A 20949-nucleotide genomic window follows, 5' to 3' on the forward strand; every position below is an offset into this window, starting at 1 on the left:
TAAGACTCAATCCAAGATACCCCATATGGTACCCTAAGCACCACCAGGCATGATTCCTAAGCGTAGCCAGGCGTGTCCCCAAAGCCTAAATAAATAAACAAACTGGGAATTATTAATTATCTGTATCAAAAAACTTTCCTTCCTTGGGGGCTGGAGTAATAGCACAGTGAGTAAGGCGTCTGCCTTGCACGTGCCTGACCTTGGTTCTATTCCCATCATCCTATATGGTCACCTGAGCACCTCCAGGAGTGATTCCTGAGTGCAGAGCCAGGAGTGAGGTGTGACCCAAAAAGAAAAAAAAAACTTCCTAATAGGATAGAGATACAATTTTAAAATTTTTTTAAATAAATAAATAAATAAATAAATGAATGCTTCCTCTTCTCCATCATATTCAGCTGCAAAATAAAGCTAACTGGCAACTGCCAATTGAAGAGCATTTTGTAGGGCATAGAGGAGCTCACAGACCAAAATTAGACTAAGTTAAACTACCTTGAATCCCAAACCAATAAATTTATATAACAAAAGTATAAGGACGTCCATCAGAAATCAAATCTTACATATATATGTAATACTTTTGGATTTAGGCAAGTGTGTGCAATTGTCTTTAACTCACACTACAATAGTATTTCTTTAAGGAAAGAACTAACATAAACTTTTAACTATAATCTATCATTCTCTACTGAATCAAATCCATGCCAAGTCTTCTTAAAATATAGATAAGTCCTTCATTTTTTTAAAAGGCAGCTGTAGTGAAATGAACACTGACCTTGCAACCAAAAATTATAATCTATATATGTCTTCATTTTGCCACATATTATCTATATGACCTGGCTGGTAAATTGATTTCCACTTATGAGTCTCAATAGTCAGTGGGAATTAACAGCTTCCACACAGAATTGTGGTGAGATTTTAAATAAATTGTATTTAAAATACCCTGAAATTATCAAGCATAATTCAATTTTAATTATCAAATTTGTTGAAACAAAAATATTATTTTAACAATAATTTACATTAGAATATATGAAATTTCCTAGTAATATCACTAGGTAAGTCTTCTGTAGCCCTGAAATTCACAGAATGATTACTAAGTCCCTCTATTATAGAAAGCTCTTCTTCAGAAATTACATATTAATCCTAGTAACAAATATTAGAAATACTGGGGAGAAAATGAATCTGTAGTATTTTACAGATAGATTTATAACAGACGGTACATCCACAGTTTATTTAGTGTACAATTTCTCTAATTACATTTCCAAGCACTAGGCTAAGAAATACATTGATGAGCACTATGATTCATAACCTTAGAGAATTTCCAATCTAATTGGCATATCAGTCAGTAAACTTACCACATAGATAACTTATGATAAATGTGAAAAAGGGAAAGTAGAGGTTACTATGAGAGAATAGAGTAAGGTAATCCAATTCAACCTGAGAAATTTACAAGAAATAATTATACCCACTGTTGGGGATGAGCAATAGAATAATTGGCTCTTGCATTGCGTTACACCAGCCTGGTTCAGTCCCTGGTATCCCACATGGTCCCCCAAGCAAACCAGGAATAATTTTTGAGCACAGAGCCAGGAGTAAACCCAGAGCATCACTGGGTGTGGCATAAAAACAAACAAAAAACAAACAAAAAAGTCAATTGTGAAGCCACACAAGATTTGTTGGCCCAACAGACTTTTAAAGTTCAATATATCTTAGCTAATTCCATCATCAACATTATTATAAAAGCTCTATGTGTCACTGTCCCTACAACTATATCCCTGAGGCTTGGGAGATAAAAAGTAGTTAATAATCCTATAACCTAAAACTACAAAAACATGAAACAGATAAATTAGATCCACCATACTAATTCCTTAGTAAAAAACAAAACAAACTCCAGAGAACAATAAAACAAACTCCAGAGAACAATTTCTCATTTGACTCAGTTAACATATTCTTCAGGAACTGCGCTGATGCTGAGAGGTTTCTTCAGTGATAATTCAGACCTGTCTGAAATGCTCTGACCCCAATCACATGACTGATTGTTTCAATATTACTCAGGTTTCTGCTTAAATGTCACCTTCTCCAAGAACCTTCCAGACTAACCATTATCTACTGTAGCCTCCTCTTCACTCTGTTACATCACACTACTTTATTATTTCCATAGCACTTTTGACTACCTGAAATTGCTTACTTTATTGATTTTCTTGTTTATTATTACATATTTCTCCTCCAAACTTTAAAGTTCCATGAAAGCAGGGACCCATTTTATTGCCTCTATATCCTCAAGATACATCTTCCTTGCCAAAGAACCCCAGTTTTATTTAGATTTTTAGAGATGAAACATGCCAGTTGTCAAGATAGAGGGAAGTTAGATATTGTTCAGACAAAGGGGAACAACATTTCCAGCCCAGAAGATGAATGGTGACTGATTTAGGCCAATTATGGTACCCATTTCCTTTGCCAGTAATTGGTTTAGGGGAGACAATTTTATAGTTCTTTCCTATAAAACGGAATAAAATATCTTCTAAGTAACTTCCAAAAATGGTTTTCTTCACTGATTACTGAGATAAAAAAGGAAAAACTTTGGCTTTCTTGCCTTTATCCTTGGTTGTGTGAGGAAATGACTCCGAGAAACTGATGCAGAGAAGTTGGGTTCAAGAAGGGAAACCAGGATGGCAGAACACCTCCTCATGAACCATGATATTCTTGGTTCACTAAAACAACTCTGAAACTACTTCTCCCAGACATCCTGTTATGTGAGATTTATTTTTAAACCCTGATCAATTAAGCCATTTTCTATCTCCTGTTTTGATACCTGCAGCCAAAAGCATGATAAATTCTTAAGCCTTTGTTCTTCCTATAACACTAACAGAAAATGGTATCTACAGCCTACTGGATTCTTGAGGGGATTAAATAAGACAATGAAAGTAAAGTCCCAACAGCAACAAAACACTCAAACTATAACATTGCTATTATTGTTACTATTAAGTAATAACTTTCTATGTCAAATCTCCACACTCATGTAGGAATTGGGATTTTGCTATTTTACAGAATTCATTTAATTTCTACTTAAATAAAATCACCTTTATCAGAATAATTCATTTATCTATTTTTTTTCCATCAACATAGTATCTTTTGTTTCTTTCTTAAGGAGAATCAAGGTAAATAACAGGCCACCACCTGAAATGAAAGCAATCATACCCATTTCTGGTGAGAGCCTATTTTTGGTATCAAAGTCTCTCTTCACTTACATAGCCAGTGTCGCATATAAAATTTTCCTTTGTTGTTCTTACCTTTACATATGTTTCATCAGTATTTTAATATGATTTAGATTGTCTTAATAAAAATGAAAAATATATTAGTAATTAAAATATTAATGGTGATAAACAAAAAATTTAATATGTATTAAAAAGAATAAAGTGATGTACTTCAACCTCTACAATTTTTTTCTCTGCTAAACTTATATTTGTTTGATGTGCATGAAAAGAAAAATTAATACAGAAGATCAAAAACAGAAGACTGCCGGGTCATCGGTTCAAGTTTACTCCAGCTGGATTGTGATTTAAAATATTATGATGGCTCATTAGTGTTGGAAAGCTGTTTAGTATCCTAGATAAAGCAGAATCAAAACTCTTCGAGTAAAATATGAGGGTAGTTTTGTCGTTACTAAAGAAGGAACACCAACTGAAGTCTCTCTTTCAAGGAAGAACAAAGGACAGTGATTCATTCCTTCATTACACTGGAACTGTTAAGGCTCTTCTGAGTTTAGATAAAGTTTTGGTCCTGTCAATATCAGAAAAAAATTCTTTATCCTACTTTTGAAAAATCTTAACTATTATCTTACTTTGACAAAAATGACTACTTACCCATTATTACCAATCATGAATTTGGGTATCTCACAAGTCTATTACATTACCTAGAAAAACTCAATTCTTTCCTAAGTGGATCACTTTTCTACCCACTTCTCAATGTCCTTTCACAATGTGTAAGATATACAGTATGGGGAAGATAAGAATAACTGCTACTTCTACTTCTCTCGCATCACAAGTCAAACATAAACTTTGGTGAACCACCTTTTAAATGACTTTCTGTAGTATACACAGGCCATGGTAAAACAGACAAAATCCCTTACAGTCTTAGTCTTGTTTATTTTTATGTATACATATGTATGTATGTATATATGTATATATATATGCATGTATGTGTATCCGTTATGTAAAAATATTACATGATAAGATTTGGTAAACAAAGAAAAGACACAAAATGTGGTACAAAGTTTATTATTTTAAACAATTTTATTAATTATCAATATTTTACAAAACCGTAAAATTGCCAGAAAAATAGTGCCTTATCTTAATATATGTAAATTCTGATACAATCGCCAACATATGAGGTTGGAGAGATAATATAGTGCATCAAGTATTTGCCTTACATGCAGTCAACCCAGTTCATTCCCAGGACCACACATAATCCCTAGATCGGATCACACAGGCAGAATTAGCCCAAAGCACAGATGTGCAAAAATCAGAGCCAGGATATGAAAACAAAACAACTCATAGTAAGGTATGCTTATTGCTGAGTGTATCTCCAGTTCACTTGAGCAATAAAAAATCTAAAAAAAAAAATGGTGAAGCAAAAGTTTTTAATTCAAAGGAATTGAGAGGAACGTGAAGGAGCTGGGATGTACATGTACTAGAGAACATAGACTTGAAAGAGGAAGACCCCAAACTAATTTTTTTTAAATATTGTATTCTAGAATCTCTCTAGATGTTAACTAACATGTCTTGTTTTATTGTATAGGTGTTATTTTAAGTCTCTCCCTTAGGAAACAGGAATTAAGAAAAATTTGTATTTTAGTAGGCTTATAAAGACTCAGGCTACTCACCAACAATATTCTACTATCATGCAAATACTGTATCACTCCCATGCCTACCAATGTCAAAGCAATACAGAACAGCAGAGAATATTCCCAGGTATTAAATTACATACTCCCAACAACAATATACTTTTAAGTCCAGTGCATTGCAGTGTTTTTTTTTTACACTTTATAAAGTTCTTATAGGACATGGATCCCAGTTTGCTTCCCTAACACCTGTTCTCAAAGTGACCCCTGACATAGAGCTGGAAGTTGCTCCTGAGCCCCATATTCTATAGCTCCAAGTCCAAAATAAAAAATAAATAAATCCAGTACATTACTTCCTAATCCTGTGTCCCAACCTTAAGTTAATAGAGTCAATAGTTATATGGACCAGAGAGACAGTACAGCAGGTAGGGTGCTTGCCTTGCGCAGGGCCAACCCAGGTTCAATCCCTAGCATCCCTAGCATCACATATGGTTCCCTGAGCATCACTAGGAATAGTCCCTGAACACGGACTCAGATGTAAGCCTTGAATACAACCAATGTGACCACCAGTCTCTGCATTCCCCACAAATAAAAAAAAATAGTTGTAATCTCTATGGAAGAAATAAGATTCTATACTCCAATTGCTTTTTCAATTTCATATTCAACTTCAAATTATTGGAGTAAAATGTTGCTAAACTCCATAATGAATATTCCAATTCCTACCACAAGATTATGTTTTAAATTCAAAATGAAGCAAGTGTATTTTCTACTTGTGCTGAAGATGTGAGAAACATTTTGTCCACTACTGCAAAGCAACTGAAATGTAATTTATTTTTCATCCTTAAGTAGTATACGTGACAAACTGACTATAAAGTGTGGAAATAAACTCTTTTTTTTATTTAAAAAATCAAAATAAACTCTGGATAACGAACACTAAAATGTAACTCGCAACATCTTTACATATTTTCTTTTCCTAAAAAAAAAAGTAATTCTGTTCATACTTATACTGAAAACAGCATCAGTGGAAAGAAAAACTTCACAGCTACAATGACATATTAAATACAAGCTGTTTTGTATCTCGGGGGATTGGCAAGGAGAGAGTCACATATAACTTAAGGTTATAGAAAATTTTATTTACAGGGCCGGAGAGATAGCACAGTGGGTAGGATGCTTGCCTTGCATACAGTCAACCCAGGTGCAATCCCCGGCAGCATCTCTGAGCGCCGCCAGGGATGATTCCTAAGTGCAGAGCCAGGAGTAATCAGTGGACATCCCTAAATGTGGCCCAAAGACTGAAAACAAAACAAAAATTTCACCTCCATAGAGATAATTGTTCCAAAAAAAACTGAACTATATTAACTCTTCATCCATCAACTTTCCTAATTCTATTACCTCACTTGTCTTAACTTTCTACCTTCCAAAAACACAAGAAAAGAGGAACTGGAGAGATAGAGTCACACTTGCACGCAGCTAAGAATCAGGTCTGGGGACAGGTGGGGGCGGGGACCATAAAAAAAAAAGCAAGAAAAGGAGGGTTGATCATTTTTCACTGATAAAAAAGGGGGGTGAGACTAAGGTGTTGCTGGAGGATACTAATCCCTATGAGTTTTTCTCTATAGAATATGTAAATATCCATTAGATCATAAACTAAAAATTAACATAGAATATTTGCTTCATGGTATATTCAACTAAGAGAGTGATCAATTAAAAACCAAAATTATTTCTTATAATTACAAGTTAGGTTTTTTTCTATGATTCCTGCCTAGTTTACTTATTTTGTCACTGTCTAGTACGTATATATCTTATGTTCCTTTGTGCCTTAGTGTAGATTCATCTCTCTGTTATTACATAATTTTAAAGGACTAAGTAGTTGAATAGAAAATAACTAATCAGGGGCTGGAGCAATAGCACAGCAGGTAGAGCATTTGCCTTGCACTCAGCCAACCCAGGTTCGATTCCCAGCATCCCATATGCTCCTCTGAGCACTGCCAGGGGTGATTCCTGAGTGCAGAGCCAGGAGTAACCCCTGTTCATTGCCAGGTGTGACCCAAAAAGGAAAACAAAAAACAAAAAACAAAATAAAATAACTAACCAGATATTTGCAGCAGTTATCCTTTCTTTGGAAGTGTGTCATACAATATACTTTAATGTTCTGCCAAATTTATTTCAGTATTTGTTCACAACTACAATACTTACTTTTAAACTTAAATAATCAAAAATTTAGGAAGAAAAAATCTGAAGAAACTAGAATTATACTTCTGGCCCTAGAAATTCTGCCTTCCCCACTCCACACTGAAGTATGACAGGTAAAAGCATCAGGACTGCAAGCAATGGTTAAAAAGGCATATCCGATTAAATTTTAGTCTATCTGATTATGTAATGATGTTACCTGAATCTGCAGCATCCTACCCTAGATCAAGAAGACATTCCCTTATACTTAAAAAAAAAAAAAAGAAAAAGTCTCTTTCAGCTTCAATCCAGGCTCTACAGTTAAGAGAAATCTGTTAGAACCCAGTTAGCAGGGTAACCCCTAGTTGAGTTACTTAACTAAATGTATTCGTTTTATGTCTCTAACGAGTTATAACAAAATTTTAGAGAATAGTAGGGAGAATTACAGAAAGAGAGCTGCATACAATGACTGGCATGCAGAATCCAAATACTAATTAGTTTTATTGTTATTGGATATTTTTGAAATACATCTGAGAATGTGTGACTCAAACTTTTAAAGTATTTATTTTGGAGGTCACTGAAAAAGTTTATCCACATTGAAAAAACAGTTTTGACTCTAACATCTTCATTTCTTCAACAAGTATATAGTTGGTTCTTTGGCACTTAGAGTCATTATCCAAAGTGTCAAGGATGCCACAAAGAAGAAATTAAAAGTATCTTCCTTTATCCTCAAGAAACTTACATTTTAGAGGAAGCTAGACAAGAACCACTATAGTTACTAAATTACAATTGTGATTACCAAAAAAAGCTTGCTAAAGGAAGGAATGATCTAACAGGAACAGAATTTCAATTTCTACAAAAACATCCCACCTCCCTCCAAGGATTATTAATCAATTCCTCCATTAATTAAAGCTCTCCCAAACTTTTGTATTGATATGATCTGTTTGGGTTTTGTAACAGCAAAATAAATAATTAGCCTGGTCAGTTTTATGTTTGGAAATATATACTGAAAGTATGGAAACTATAAAACTTGCATGTTAATTTCAAGAATTCCATAAAGCAACAACTTCTTAATGAAAAGAAAAAGCGAAGTGTAACAGTCAGACATCAAGTCTGAACACACGAGAGAATAATTTTTGACTGATTATAAAACTATACTATTGTTCATATTAAGGATGCAGTTTTTCACAATTCTTTAAAATATTTGTATGTTAACTTAAAAACAAATTATTTGTGACTTTTTTTAAACATCAAAACTGCTCTAATTGCTAAAAGAGAACTCTTCACCCAAATACATTTCAAAATCTAACCTACCACCTTTTATTTTTCTTTAAATCTGGAGACATTCATTTTTAAGACAACTTCATAATTTGTCTTCAGAAGTTAGTATGTTTGTTGAACAGTGCCACCAAAATCCCAAGGAAGCATAAGGGTAAAACTGAACAATTAACTCTGCCATCTTAAGTTTATTCTATAAAATAGAGCCTGTCTCCATGTTTGTCAGGTTCAAATACCACTCACACAGAAATTAACGCAACAACAAACCCAGTACGGTCACTGTCAATTCTCCAAAAGTGGCCTCTTCACCTATATTTAGTTCCCAAGGCAAGCAAGCCAGTCCAGGATTCCTGTTGCCAATTGTAATGAATGGAAGAAATATATGTAAATCAAATAGCACCATCTAGCAGAACCCTCACCACTTTGCTTTACAAGAGTAGATGTTACTTGGTGTTCAGTGTGATAGACATGGCATGGAGAGTGGACTTATTTTAAGAGGAAAGGATCTCATATTTAAAACAAGAAGAGACCACAGATACATCAGGTTCAACTTCCTCACTACTGAAATTAATAAAAAAGAATTCTTACAAAGTTATCACAAGACGGATCTGCTTCAGACATTCCTGGTGTCCAACAAAAATCCAAAATTACTTTGATTCTCAAATAATATAACCACTCCCCAAATAAAGACTTATGCAGCAATACATTTTAATCCGGTCACTCCCCATCTCAAATGCAAAACTCCATAATCATTAAAACATCCTCCTTCAAATGTTTTTATTTTATCAGATATATTACAACCAAATGAGTAATGCACACCATTAAGACTGTTATTTCAAAACTTCAATTCCAGTAACTGCAATGCCTAAACCAGACTATAATGCTCTGTCTTTTATAGACTCCATGTCAAAGCAAGAAGGTCCTGAATGTAGCTCCTTAGGAAATAGCTCTGGAGAAAGAAAGAAAACAAGAAGAAGAAGAAAAAAAAACAGCCTCTCTCCGTTAATTTTTTGTTTTGTTTTGCTCCATCAAGGCCTGCCACCCCCCAAATCCCATGGGACTTCTATGTGTTGCTGCCAACATGAAGATTAGGAAACGTTCCCATCCCTGGGGCATAAGAAACTTTGAGGAGAAGACTAGGAACCGCCTAAAGCGAGGAAAGATGGGTCGTCAGCGACCCTGTTTTTATTTATGCAGGATTTCTGCGCGCAAGGTAACCCCAGTGGCTTCGCGAGAGATGCTCTCAGACTTTCCCCGGGTCTGAACCCCCTCTGCCAGGCAGAGCGCGTTCAATGACAAGGACTCGCCTCGCCCTCGGAGTGGCGGCGGCTACTGAGAACCACACATCTGCTGTACGGAACTGAGGGCTTCTTCCTCTCGGGGGTCACAGTCACTATTCCCTCGCATTTTTAGGAACCAACAAAATCACCACCTTTACCCTGCAAAGCAGGGAACAGCCCTGCTTTGCACGGTGCCTCGACGGTGGCATCCCGAACTGAGAGGTGGCTTTGATCGCCAGGCTCCTCCGGGCTCCCACCAAAGTTACCACCTGTATCCCCCTCCCCAACGCCGACCAAACAACTCCCTGCTACCCCCTCCTCGCTGATCCCAGCTAATCCTTCGGCCGACCACCACCCCCTCCCCACCGCGGGCAACCCTCGGAGCGCCGGCCGCCGAAGCCTCTCCAAGGACCCCCTCGGCGTGCCCCCAAGACCACCACCCGACAGGGATCGCCCCGCCCGCCGCGGGAATCACCGCGGCCCCCGGACGCCTGGGAGACACCAAGTCTTCACCCACCCCCCCTTCCCCCAAAAAAAGTTCTCCAGCCGCCACTGCCTCGGAGTTGGGGCTGCAGCTCGAGGCGGAGACGCCAGCCCGCTCCAGCAGAGCCCGCTCCTCGCCAGCACACTTTTCCACCCCGGGAACTCGGAGCTCAGACTCCCAAACTTCAGCAGCGCCCCAGGCGCCCACCGCCCCCAGCCCAGCTCCGGGGCCGTGAGCCCCAAGGCCCCTCCGCCCGGGCCAGGAAGCCCCGACGCCCACCCGGCCCACGCCCGCACACACCCTCCGCGCCCGGCGCGCGTCTCCGCGCCCCGCGGGGCCCCGCTCGGCCGCTCCGCGCCCGGCTTCCGCCCGCCGCGCGCCCGAGCCCCGCCGCCCGCGCCTCGCCCGGCTCCCTCGGCCCCGAGCCGCGGCGCCCCAGCCTCCGCCGCGGCGCCCCGGGCGCGGCCAGCACGACCCCAATCCTCCCCGACCGAACACCTCCCCTTCCCGCCGCGGGCCCTCCTCCGCGCCGCTGCCCTCTCCCGCGCCCCCGGCGACCCCCGGGGGCTCCCCGGCGCCCCGCAGCCCCGGCCCGCAGCTCGAAAGTTACTTTGTGAACCCGCGGTTTATTTCCCTCAATCACCCAAACAAGTTTCCATCCCCGCCACCAGCACCGCCGCCGCACCCCCTCCCTCTCCGACACACTCGCTCCCTCCCACCCGCAGCCCCCCACGGACGCCCGAGCCCGCAGGAGCACCTCCAGGAAAGAAAACAGCCGCTCCCCGCACCACACGCCCCCAGCTCGCGCACGCCTCCCCCTGCCAGCCCACCCCGGGCTCTCCCCGGGCGCACTGTGTCTGTGTGTCGGTGTGCCTCCGAGAGAGTGTGCGAGTGCGTGCGTGTGTGTGCGCGCGGGTGAAGGCGGAGGTGGGGGAGAAGCGGAGACACTTACTTCTCCCGGGCCTGGCTGTCGGACGGGACGGCGCTGCTGTTACTCTTGCCTTTGCCGTACATGCTTGTGCCGAGAGCAGCTCCCACTGTCACGCACCTGTCAACCCATCACAGCCTCCCCGGGAACAGCCCCGTCCCCATGGCGACCCACGCAGCCACCCCCACTATTGGCCGCCCCACGCCAAGGCTCCGCCCCCTTCGCCCGGGCAACGCGCGAGACTGACAGGCCGCCCCTCCCTCCGGCCCGCCGGAGCGCGCGGCGGCGGCTCCAGCCTAAGCGGCAGTCTCCTCCCTCCTGCCCTCCCTCCGAGGCTCCCTCCCTCCTTCCCTCGCCGCTCTCCTCCCTCCTCCCGCTCTCCTCCCTCCCCCCCGCCCCCCGAACCCCGGCGCAAGGGGGGAATTAGAAACTGCTCTAGAAGGATTTTAAACAACTGGCTGTTCTCGCTGCCGCCAGCCCGCCCCCCGCGCCGCCCGCGCTCGGCTCCTCACTGGAGAGAAGGCGCCGGGAGGAGGGGAAAGTGCGGCCTGGAGTCTCCGGCAGGAGCCAGCGGAGCCGGAGCCCGGGCAGCCCCAGACTTCGGGGCGCCCGCCGAGTACACAGACAGACCCACGGCCCCAGCCGCCCTGGGGGGTAGGGGGGGCAGCAGCCCCCTGCCCCTCCCGCCCCGCTTGCGTCCGTGACCCTGCGCCCGGGGCCGGGATTGCTGTCTGCCGCCCGCAGCCCTCCTCCCTGCCGGGTCGCCCCCGCCCTGCTCCCAGAGGGCCGGCTGGCGAGGGACACACGCGCTGTTCCCTCGACCTTCTGGCTGCGCGACCGGGAGCGACTCGCCTTCCCTCCTGGGGAGGGACTGTGCCTCAGGCCCTTGGCGCCGCTTGGGTGGCGTCGCCCGGCCCCCGGGGCCGCGCCCTGCACCCCACGAGAACACCCTGGCTCGGGCCTGCCGCCTCTTAGGGAGGTGAGCTGGCCTCGCAGAGAAGGTCAGGGGACTGGCCGGGCCGCAGTGGCACCCCAACCCCCAGCCCAGCCCTTCCACTCGGCGAGCCCCGCTGCACTGCACGGCGTGCACCACTGCCCGATCGATCGGCTGCAGAGAAGGGCCCCAGGCGTCCGCACCTGGCCTGGTTTCCTTCCCCGGTCGCTGAAAGCGACTCCTCCTGCCCCGGGAGTGGAAGGGCCTGGGAGGCCTTGAAAGACATCTCTGCCCTTGTCGCTCACAACAGGCCCCAGCCGCGCTCTTAGGTGTGCAGCTCTAGTGCCAGGGCTCAAAGACAGCCCGAGGATTTTTCTGGGTCCGAGTGGCCAAGATCATTTCAGCAAAGGCGCGAAAGTTTCTGAAACACGCACAACCTCCCTCCGCCCACCCTCCACCACGCCGGCCTCACAACTCCTTTCTTTATCTTATAGAGATCAAAGTGATTACAAAGAAGAAATAGATGGATATCAGACAGGGAGTGAAGGGTGCAGGTGGGGGAATCGGACACTGGGGTCATAATAGGAAAGGGTGAATTGGCATGGAACAGCTCTGGGAGGGAGAGGAAATAGGATTCAAATAGGGAAGCGTGGCATTCTATTCCTCATACAGAGCCTTAAGCTTTTAGAAGTAGGATCATAAAAATGCATATGGAGATACAGCGCTAGATGGCATGGAAAGAAATGGGCTGTGTGGCATTGACAGCAAGTGATAGGAATAAAACATCAACAGAAGGTTAAAGAAGGGCAGTTAGCAAAAATGAGAGAATCAGAAAAGGGGTTGGCAACCATACATAAATCAAAAACTGGGAAAATAAAGAGGAAGGGCCTGCTATAGCGGTGTTGAGGAAAATGAAAAAGAAAATGAAAAAAATTAAGTCTAGGGAAGGATGAAAGAAGCAGGATTAAATAGAACTGCCATAGAATATGGTAGCGAAGGAGTTTAACACAAACAATGGAGGACTGATATGATGATAAAAAGATGTAAGTAAAAGTACTTTCATTATCCAATCAACTGAAGAGAGGCTAGAGAACTTTTTAAAATCACATCATTTTAAGTTGATTAATTGACAAGAAGTAATTGCCATTCTCCTTTTTGCTTCGGATGCCTTACTAAGATTCGGTGACTGGGACAGTACAGTTCAAGATACTCTCGAACTGTAAGGAACCCAAGAAAGTGAGTTTGAGCCAGTGAGCCTCAGGAACTGCTCAAACTGCTTAAATGTGTTGAAGGCTGCCACTGTTTACAGATTCTATCATCAAGGCTAATATTATGTACCTGTTGTTCACTCATCTATGTATTTCCATTGCTTTCCCCCAGAAAATTAATAGATTCTATCATCCATAGAACACTCCTTAACAAGGTTCTGCTCCAAGAACATGTTGAAGGGGCAAACTCTGGCAGCCTTCAATCCTTCTCCCCTGCCTACACCTAGAATGAGAAAAAGTTTCATTGAAAATCCAGAGCGGATAATTGTCAAAGAACAAATTTAAGATTTTTCTCTATGTGTTCAGATAAACCCATCACAATTTTAAAAAAATTTAATGGCTTTAATTTGCAGTGGGTGGGCAGCCTGGGAGCTTAGAGACACACCCCATGGTGCCAATGGAACTATTCTAGACTCTCTGCTTGGAATTCAATCTGGCAATGCCTGCAGGACCATGTAATGCAAGTGCTCTAACCCTTGTATGATCCGTCTGGCCCAACTAGAAATATCTTAAGTAAAAATGATTTTGGTATATCTAACATAGTGAATGTCAAAGCTTAGCATAGCCTACCCTAGATGTGCTTAAAATACTGCATTGACCTACAGTTGAGCAAAGTCATCCAGCACAAAACCTATTTTTATAATAAAGCAATGCATATCTCATGCAATTTATTGAATACTATACTGACGGTGAAAAATAGTCTGTAGAGTATCTGTTGTTCACCCAGGGGATTGCATGGCCAACTGGGGGTTGCTGCAGTTTCCACTTCCAGTACTGAGCCTCTTACTAGCTCTGAAAAAAAAATAGATTAAAATTGAAATTTAATATACAGTTTTGACTGAATGAGTATTACTCCCCTATTCCCTTAAATTTCAAAATTTGTCAAACTATCAAAGTTACACTGGTACTAGGGCTGGATTCTCAACTGTGGATCGCACGGGTTTATTAGACTTTCCATAGGAGGATTTATGTTTTGTTAATTTTCTTTGTTGGTTTTAAAATACAATATCTGGGACCCCCTCCCCACAAACTAAACCAGAAACTCTGGAGACAGAATCCAGTATCTATGTTTTTGGATGTTCTAAATGATCCTTATATATAACCAGGATTGCTTTCCTCTTTAGTATCTCTTTTGTTTGTTTGCTTTAGGGCCACACTCTGTGGTGCTCAGGGCTTACTCCTGGCTCTAACCTGGTGATGCTCGGGGGACCATATGGGATGCCAGGTATTGAACCCTGATTGGCTGAGTACAAGGCAAGTGCCTTACATGCTATCTCTCTGGCCCCAGTATCCCTTTATTTTGGAAGGCACACACCTTGCTGTGCCCTGGGCTCACTGCTGACTCGCTCAGAAATCAGTCCTGGTGGTGTTCAGAGAACCATAAGTGATGCTGAGTATTAAACCAGAGTCAGCTATGTGCACGGCAAGTGTATTACCCCTACACTATCTCCCCAAAGCTTTAGAATCCCTTCAAAGTCAGCTATGAGTACCCAAATCTCAAAACAAGACTTTTTTGTTTGTGATCACAGAGGATGAAGGTCTCCATGTAAGGCACTAAGACATCTTCATAGTAGATTTTACTTTCTATCACTGAGCCAATGCGTTTGTTAATGGGATGAAAATGTATGACCACATGTGTTCTCAAACTATAAGACCACAAATAGCCATGGTTTAATTTGCTATTTCCTAAAGAGAAAGAAAACTGAAGAAAGAAATCAAGACAGTCTGTTTACTCCTTACTGCTGTTATTCATCTGGTTGGATTTTACCCAGATTTGTCACCTGGAAGAGTCCTTTCGATAATGCCATATTTTCTTATATTTGCAAAATAAATAAATTATAGATCTGCACAGTGGGGTATGGAATTCAGAACAATTTAGTCTTCATATTTGGGGGAAAAATTAAATGTTAAAAGGTCTTAGTTCAGAACTTGCCAAGTTAATGTCAGAGTTACCTTTTCAAGAATGTTATCATCCAACAAATACACAAGGTAAAAATGTAACTATTCCCATACCCATAACCTTAAAGCTTAAGTAACCAAGCCAATTATCATTAAAACATCTCAGCAGCTACCTGAACCATCTCTGTTTTATTTTCCTCTTAATGTTTACACATGTAAATAAAATGCTTCTTTGCCCTTGTTCAAATTATTTTCAGTACAAAGAGTGTTCTTTGCATCAGCAACTATATCTCATGGGGCCAATATTGTAATTAATGAGATTTGAAACACATATTCAGAGCCAAATTTGAGATCCTAGACACAGAATTAAAGATCCATTGTTTTGTTCGTTTTCATTTCAGAAAAAGGGGAAGAGGTAGATTTTAAGCTTTCTAGTATAAAATCTCTCTATATATAGATATATAGATATAAATATGTGTATGTGTGTATTTATTATACGTACATAATACATATATATTTTTTAAATTTTTTTTTATCCTCTCTCTTGAAGCTTCATTGGGGGGGCTGGATTTGGGTAAGGGGAAAGTTCCATAGCATTTGCATTTGTAGCTAATTAAAAACAAACTAATTTTTTTTTTTTTTGCTTTTTGGGTCACACCCGGCGATTCTCAGGGGTTACTCCTGGCTCTGCACTCAGGAATTACCCCTGGCGATGCTCAGGGGACCATGTGGGAAGCTGGGAATCGAACCCGGGTCGGCCGTGTGCAAGGCAAACGTCCTACCCGCTGTGCTATCACTCCAGCCCCAAAACTAACATTTAAATACAGAATGCCACAATTATTTGATTATTAGGACTCTCCTATTCTCCCCTTTGGACACCTATGCACTATTTTTTTGTTCTGGAATCTTCATCTTATTCTTAGAAATCTTTATCACTGTGGAACAGGCAGTTGACTATGCCTCCCTGCTCAAGCTCTACGTTATCTTTACGTTTCATTGATCTCAATTTTTTCCCTAAAATATTAAAGTTTTAAATATTAAGATCCCATTTTTTCCCTAAAACATTAATAATCTCAGAGTATGGGACTTCAGAAAAAGACTCCCTTTTGAAATATAGGACAAAAAGACTACCTCTTTTTTTAATGGACATTGATCATGAATTTAATCATTTGCATCACAAAGAATACTTAGCATGTTAAAAAATTTAAGTGGAAAATACTTATCTAGATAAATTACAATAAATTATTTAAACACTGAAAGACTTTCCTCATTTTCAGCTGATTTTCCCAAAGGACAAAACCATTCAACTATTTATTTATTTTATATAACCAGTTTATAAAACAAATTGCCATGCTTGTTTCATATCACTTTTCACTTCAAATTATTTAACAGATATTCATTAATACTCGACATACTCCTCATTAATTGGCTCTTCCTAACCAGTTTTTTAAACTGGGTAAACTGAGGAGTCTTAGAAAGATTTTTATTAGTGTGATCTGATCCATAAAGAAAATAGAACTTGTTCCAGGATGAGAACTCTGTGTTCCTGGCTGACAGTCCTGTTCCCAGACCACGAAGCCGCACCTCTTTCTCTCAGAAGTGACTATTCCACAGAGGAATGTGAGCAAGCTCTGAGCTGTTTGTCACTCAAAGTCGGTAAGAAACTTCACTCCCAGGCTGAACAGACAAGCATGCTCGAATTAATAAAGGGCTCACATGCCATCTTCCCAAATAATGGAGTGAATAGTAATTACTACTACAAGACTACACAATGTGGTCTCAGTTATACTACATAATAAATGAAATGAGGCCTCAAGTTTACATTGTTTGACACCTATTATTGGTTTAATACTAGTTCACCTAAGTCAATGACTTTTTTTTTTTAAGTGGGTTTTGGACTGGCCCTCCCCAGCTATGCTGACACTGGAGTTATCCAGTGCCAGGCATCCAACCCCAAGCTTTGTGCATATCAGGCATGAACTCCAGCACTTTCAACTGCTGCTTTGTTTATTTAACCTATTGCTCTGAATTTTTAAGATCCCAAGTTGCTTCTTCATAAAAACTTATCCATGGGTTAGGAAAGACTGTGAAGATCAATTAATCTCATCTCTGGAGTGCCTACTTTGTTTAGCACTGTTAATAATTCTAAATTTAGTAATTTGGGGTTAAAAACACATAATCCTGATATCCCAAATAATGGAAATTGGAGATAAAGAAAAATGAAAAAGCAGAGCTACCACGTATGGCAACTTCACGCACATTAGCACATTTTACAAAACAAATTCCAAGTGTTTCAGTGTCATTAAATGTTGAAAGTTATGTAATCGGAAGTGTGCCAAAGAGTATTCTTTATTCAAAAGTATTACTGTATTTTTTTAGTGCATTCCTAAATCTTCACAATGGTTTTTCACCTAGTAAGGTTATGCCAATATGATGTCTTTGCACTCTTGCAGTTGCCAAAATCCCCAGTGTCAAGAGGGAGGCCGTGCCACATTCCAAGCAGTGTCATTTCCTTTTGCTGGGAATGGAAACACAGAAGGAAAAAAAAAAACTACCTACTACCTTTGCTTTCCATAATTTTACAGCATAAATGGAGCCTCTCAACCAGAGGGCAAGAAAGAAAGAAAGCAAATAACACTGCTTGCATATCTTACTTATCTGAAGTAGTTAAAGAATAAGAGATTGAAAACATGTTTTTAACCTCATGAAAATGTTAAAACTCTGTTTAAGGCAAATGTCAAACATGGCCATTGCCCATGGTAAGTTATACGGTATAAACAATCTTATCAGGATCATCTAAGTTTATCAAAGATACAGTGGGAATTTTTTTATTTAGGAGTCCAAAAAAGTCCTAAAACCCAGTTGGGGTCCATCTTATCTTTACAATGAATTCAGGATGATGTGTGTAAGTATTCTGTGGCGTTAGTTGCTACATGATAGAATCATCATTATTAGGCCTTTAGACCATATATGTATATGCCAGCTTCCACTTTAGGCAAATAATGTTCTCATTTAAAAATCTTTTATAATAATTCTATACTCATTATCAATCTCACTTCCAGCTTTCTAAATTCTTTGATTTAAATTCTAGACGCAGTGGTGGAAGGAGCCCCCTATGGCAGGATGCTGAACTGTTGATTCCTACAAAGCCAATCTGCATTAACAACACCCAGCTTCTAAGACATCTAAATTGTTGGGTCAGTGATGAGACCTTCTACTGCACGTCTATATTACTTCCTCCCTTATCCCTCTCAATGTTTTTAGTTGTTTGAGAAGAACCTTAATTAGTGTTTAGAGTCTTAACGGACACTAAAATTGTTACTACTCTTGGTGTAAAAAAGTTTAGGTTAAGGATACAGACCTCTGGAATATTCTTTTCTTAGTACAAAGTTTGGTGCTGAGAAGTTAGACAGATTGTACACAGCTGACCCCAGTTCTAGCAACCTATATGATCTCCTGAATAACACCAGGAGTAGATTCCTTTGTTCAGAGTCGGGAGTAACCACTGAGCACCACCAGATATGGTCCCCAAATAAAAACAAAAAACAAAAAACTCCAGATGTTGGTGCTGAGGTGCCCAGAAATTAGAGGCCTCAGGAGTGGTGGGTCAGTTTCTCCTGGTTTTCCAGAGATTTTGAGATCACTAATCTCTAGAAGGGAGGCATGCTTAGAGCTCACCTCTAGTCACGGGTAGGTGATCTGTGGAAATGGGTAATCAAGGAAAACCCAGTTCAGCACTTCCTCCCCTCTCCAGGAAGAGTTGTCCCTGTACCCCAACATTCCAATATTGCTGTCTTTCTTGCCTTAGTCTTGGGTCTTTTCCAGAAATGCCAGTTCTGCTCTGCAACTGCTGCATGTTGTCTTTATTTTAACAGAATCATTTGTAGAACACAGAGGATATGTCTGTCTCAGAAATTTTCAGAAGATCTAGATTTCCCTAAAATGTTTCAGAATGGGGCGTGGAAGAGTTGCAGGGACAGGATTGATTCTCAGCTCCCAATAAATGCTAGGTGTGATGTAAGGCTTAGGTAGCCTATGTTCCATGCATGAAAACTTGGTTCAGTTTTTTACATTACAGTCCTCCCCCCAAGAGGACTTTTGCCATGGCCCTTCACACCTTCCCTTTTCCTTCTTTTACCTTTTCTTCCTCTCCCATTCATCTTGTCCCCTTAGCCACTGACAAAAAACAAAACAAACAAAACAAAAACTTGTGCAGAAATAGGGAAGTTTAATGGAAACATATTAGACTGATATATAAGAAACTGCTATTTGGGGGCTGGAGCGATAGCACAGTGGGTAGGGCGTTTGCCTTGTATGTGGCCGATCCGGGTTCGATTCCCAGCATCCCATATGGTCCCCTGAGCACCGCCAGAAGCAATTCCTGAGCACAGAGCCAGGATAAACCCCTGTGCATCGCTGGGTGTGACCCAAAAAGCAAAAAAAAAAAAAAAAAAAACCTGCTATTTTTGTCAATACAGAGTGGTTGATTGTTGGCAATGTTATATGATTCATCCATGCAAGAATTTCACTTCTTGCAAACCATGCTTCTTAAGTATTAGTAACACTATTTTTCATCAAATGCACACAGAATATGTAATAATGTTGTTCAGAATTCTTAGAAGTAGGTATTACTCTTCACAAATTTTGCATACAACTTTACTACTTGATAAGAGTTAGGTAATGACTTGCCCCCCAGGCTTTCTATTTGTTCAGACTTTTCAGGAATCTGATACACAAATCTTTCCAGCCAACCTTATCCCTTTTATTCACTGTGAATCTAGAAGGGCAAGCATTTCTGTAGATCAAATACAGGTGAGACCACTCAAGCATAGTTTTTATGGGATATTGCTCCACTACAGTATGCAGAAATGAACAACTAACCTCCCATTAGGCCAAATCAGAACCAGTGATCCACACCCATTTTTACTGTAGCCTTGTCCTTTATCAAACTCATTTCCTCCCATTTTGAATATTATCAAATAAATGCTTTGCCTTGCTATAGGCTGTAAAGAAGAGACTTGATTTGGTGTTAGTCTGTTTCTCTTTTGATATTTAGAAGTAAATATTCTCCTTATTCTGGATAAGTCTTTCCAGTCTATACCTTGCTCATTTATTTTTCAGTCATATTTAACAGATCTGTTTAAAACCTTCAAAATAAAGATGATTGTTTTAAGTCATATTCTGCTTAGGAAAATGGAAATCTGAAATATTGCATCACATCAGCCAGTAGTCACTGGATCATTGTAAATTAGTATATCAGTTCTGGAAATGATCAAAAACTTTCCCCTGGCATCTTAGTCAATAGATTGCAGTTAGGTATTGCCTTTCCTCCTGGATCATTATAGTTCACTGCTACTTTTCCTTCTCTTATTTTTTGGCTTCACTTCCTCCTTCTATTGTTGTAGCTGTCTTTCCTCTCATCCCTTTTCCTGTTGCCTTTCCAATTGGGTGGGGCCCCCATCCAATTCACTCACGGTCTGGCTCTAGACTCTTTTAGTCTCAGGAAAACATAATCTTCTGCCAAATACTCTCAAACCCTAAGGTATCAGAAGAAAGTTCCCAAAGACTGAGTATATCCAAACTTTCCCTTTTTAATTGATTTTACATTAGAATAAAACCCAAGTATACCCAACTAAGAAATACATATACATATATATTATATATACATATATATATATAAAATCTCACCCTCTTGGCCTCCTAGCCCCAGACCATTCTGAACTCTGACAGCATCAACATCCATCAAAGTAAACAATTAAATCAACTCTGGTACTTAGCATAATAGAAATAAACTTGTAATATTCTATTAGTGAAGGACCAGTGTCTCCTGTCTTGAAAATAAACATCAGAGCTTGGCCTCAACATTTATGTAGCAACA

General features: G+C 40.8%; 1 protein-coding gene across 4 annotated transcripts in view; it reads right to left on the minus strand.

The window, feature by feature from the left end:
* Positions 1-11199, minus strand: part of SSBP2 (single stranded DNA binding protein 2) — a 299691-nt gene extending 288492 nt beyond the window's left edge. Inside the window, exon 1 of one of the 4 annotated variants that reach the window (XM_004613162.2) lies at positions 10995-11199. In XM_004613162.2, coding sequence (XP_004613219.1) covers positions 10995-11056 — 62 coding nt within the window. In that variant the 5' untranslated portion in view covers positions 11057-11199. The remainder of the gene's footprint in view (positions 1-10994) is intronic. The other 3 variants (XM_004613163.3, XM_004613159.2, XM_004613160.3) reach the window with 3 other exon arrangements.
* Positions 11200-20949: the final 9750 nt, after the last annotated feature.

The sequence above is a fragment of the Sorex araneus genome, chromosome 1 (genome assembly GCF_027595985.1).
Source record: "Sorex araneus isolate mSorAra2 chromosome 1, mSorAra2.pri, whole genome shotgun sequence".
NCBI lineage: Eukaryota > Metazoa > Chordata > Mammalia > Eulipotyphla > Soricidae > Sorex > Sorex araneus.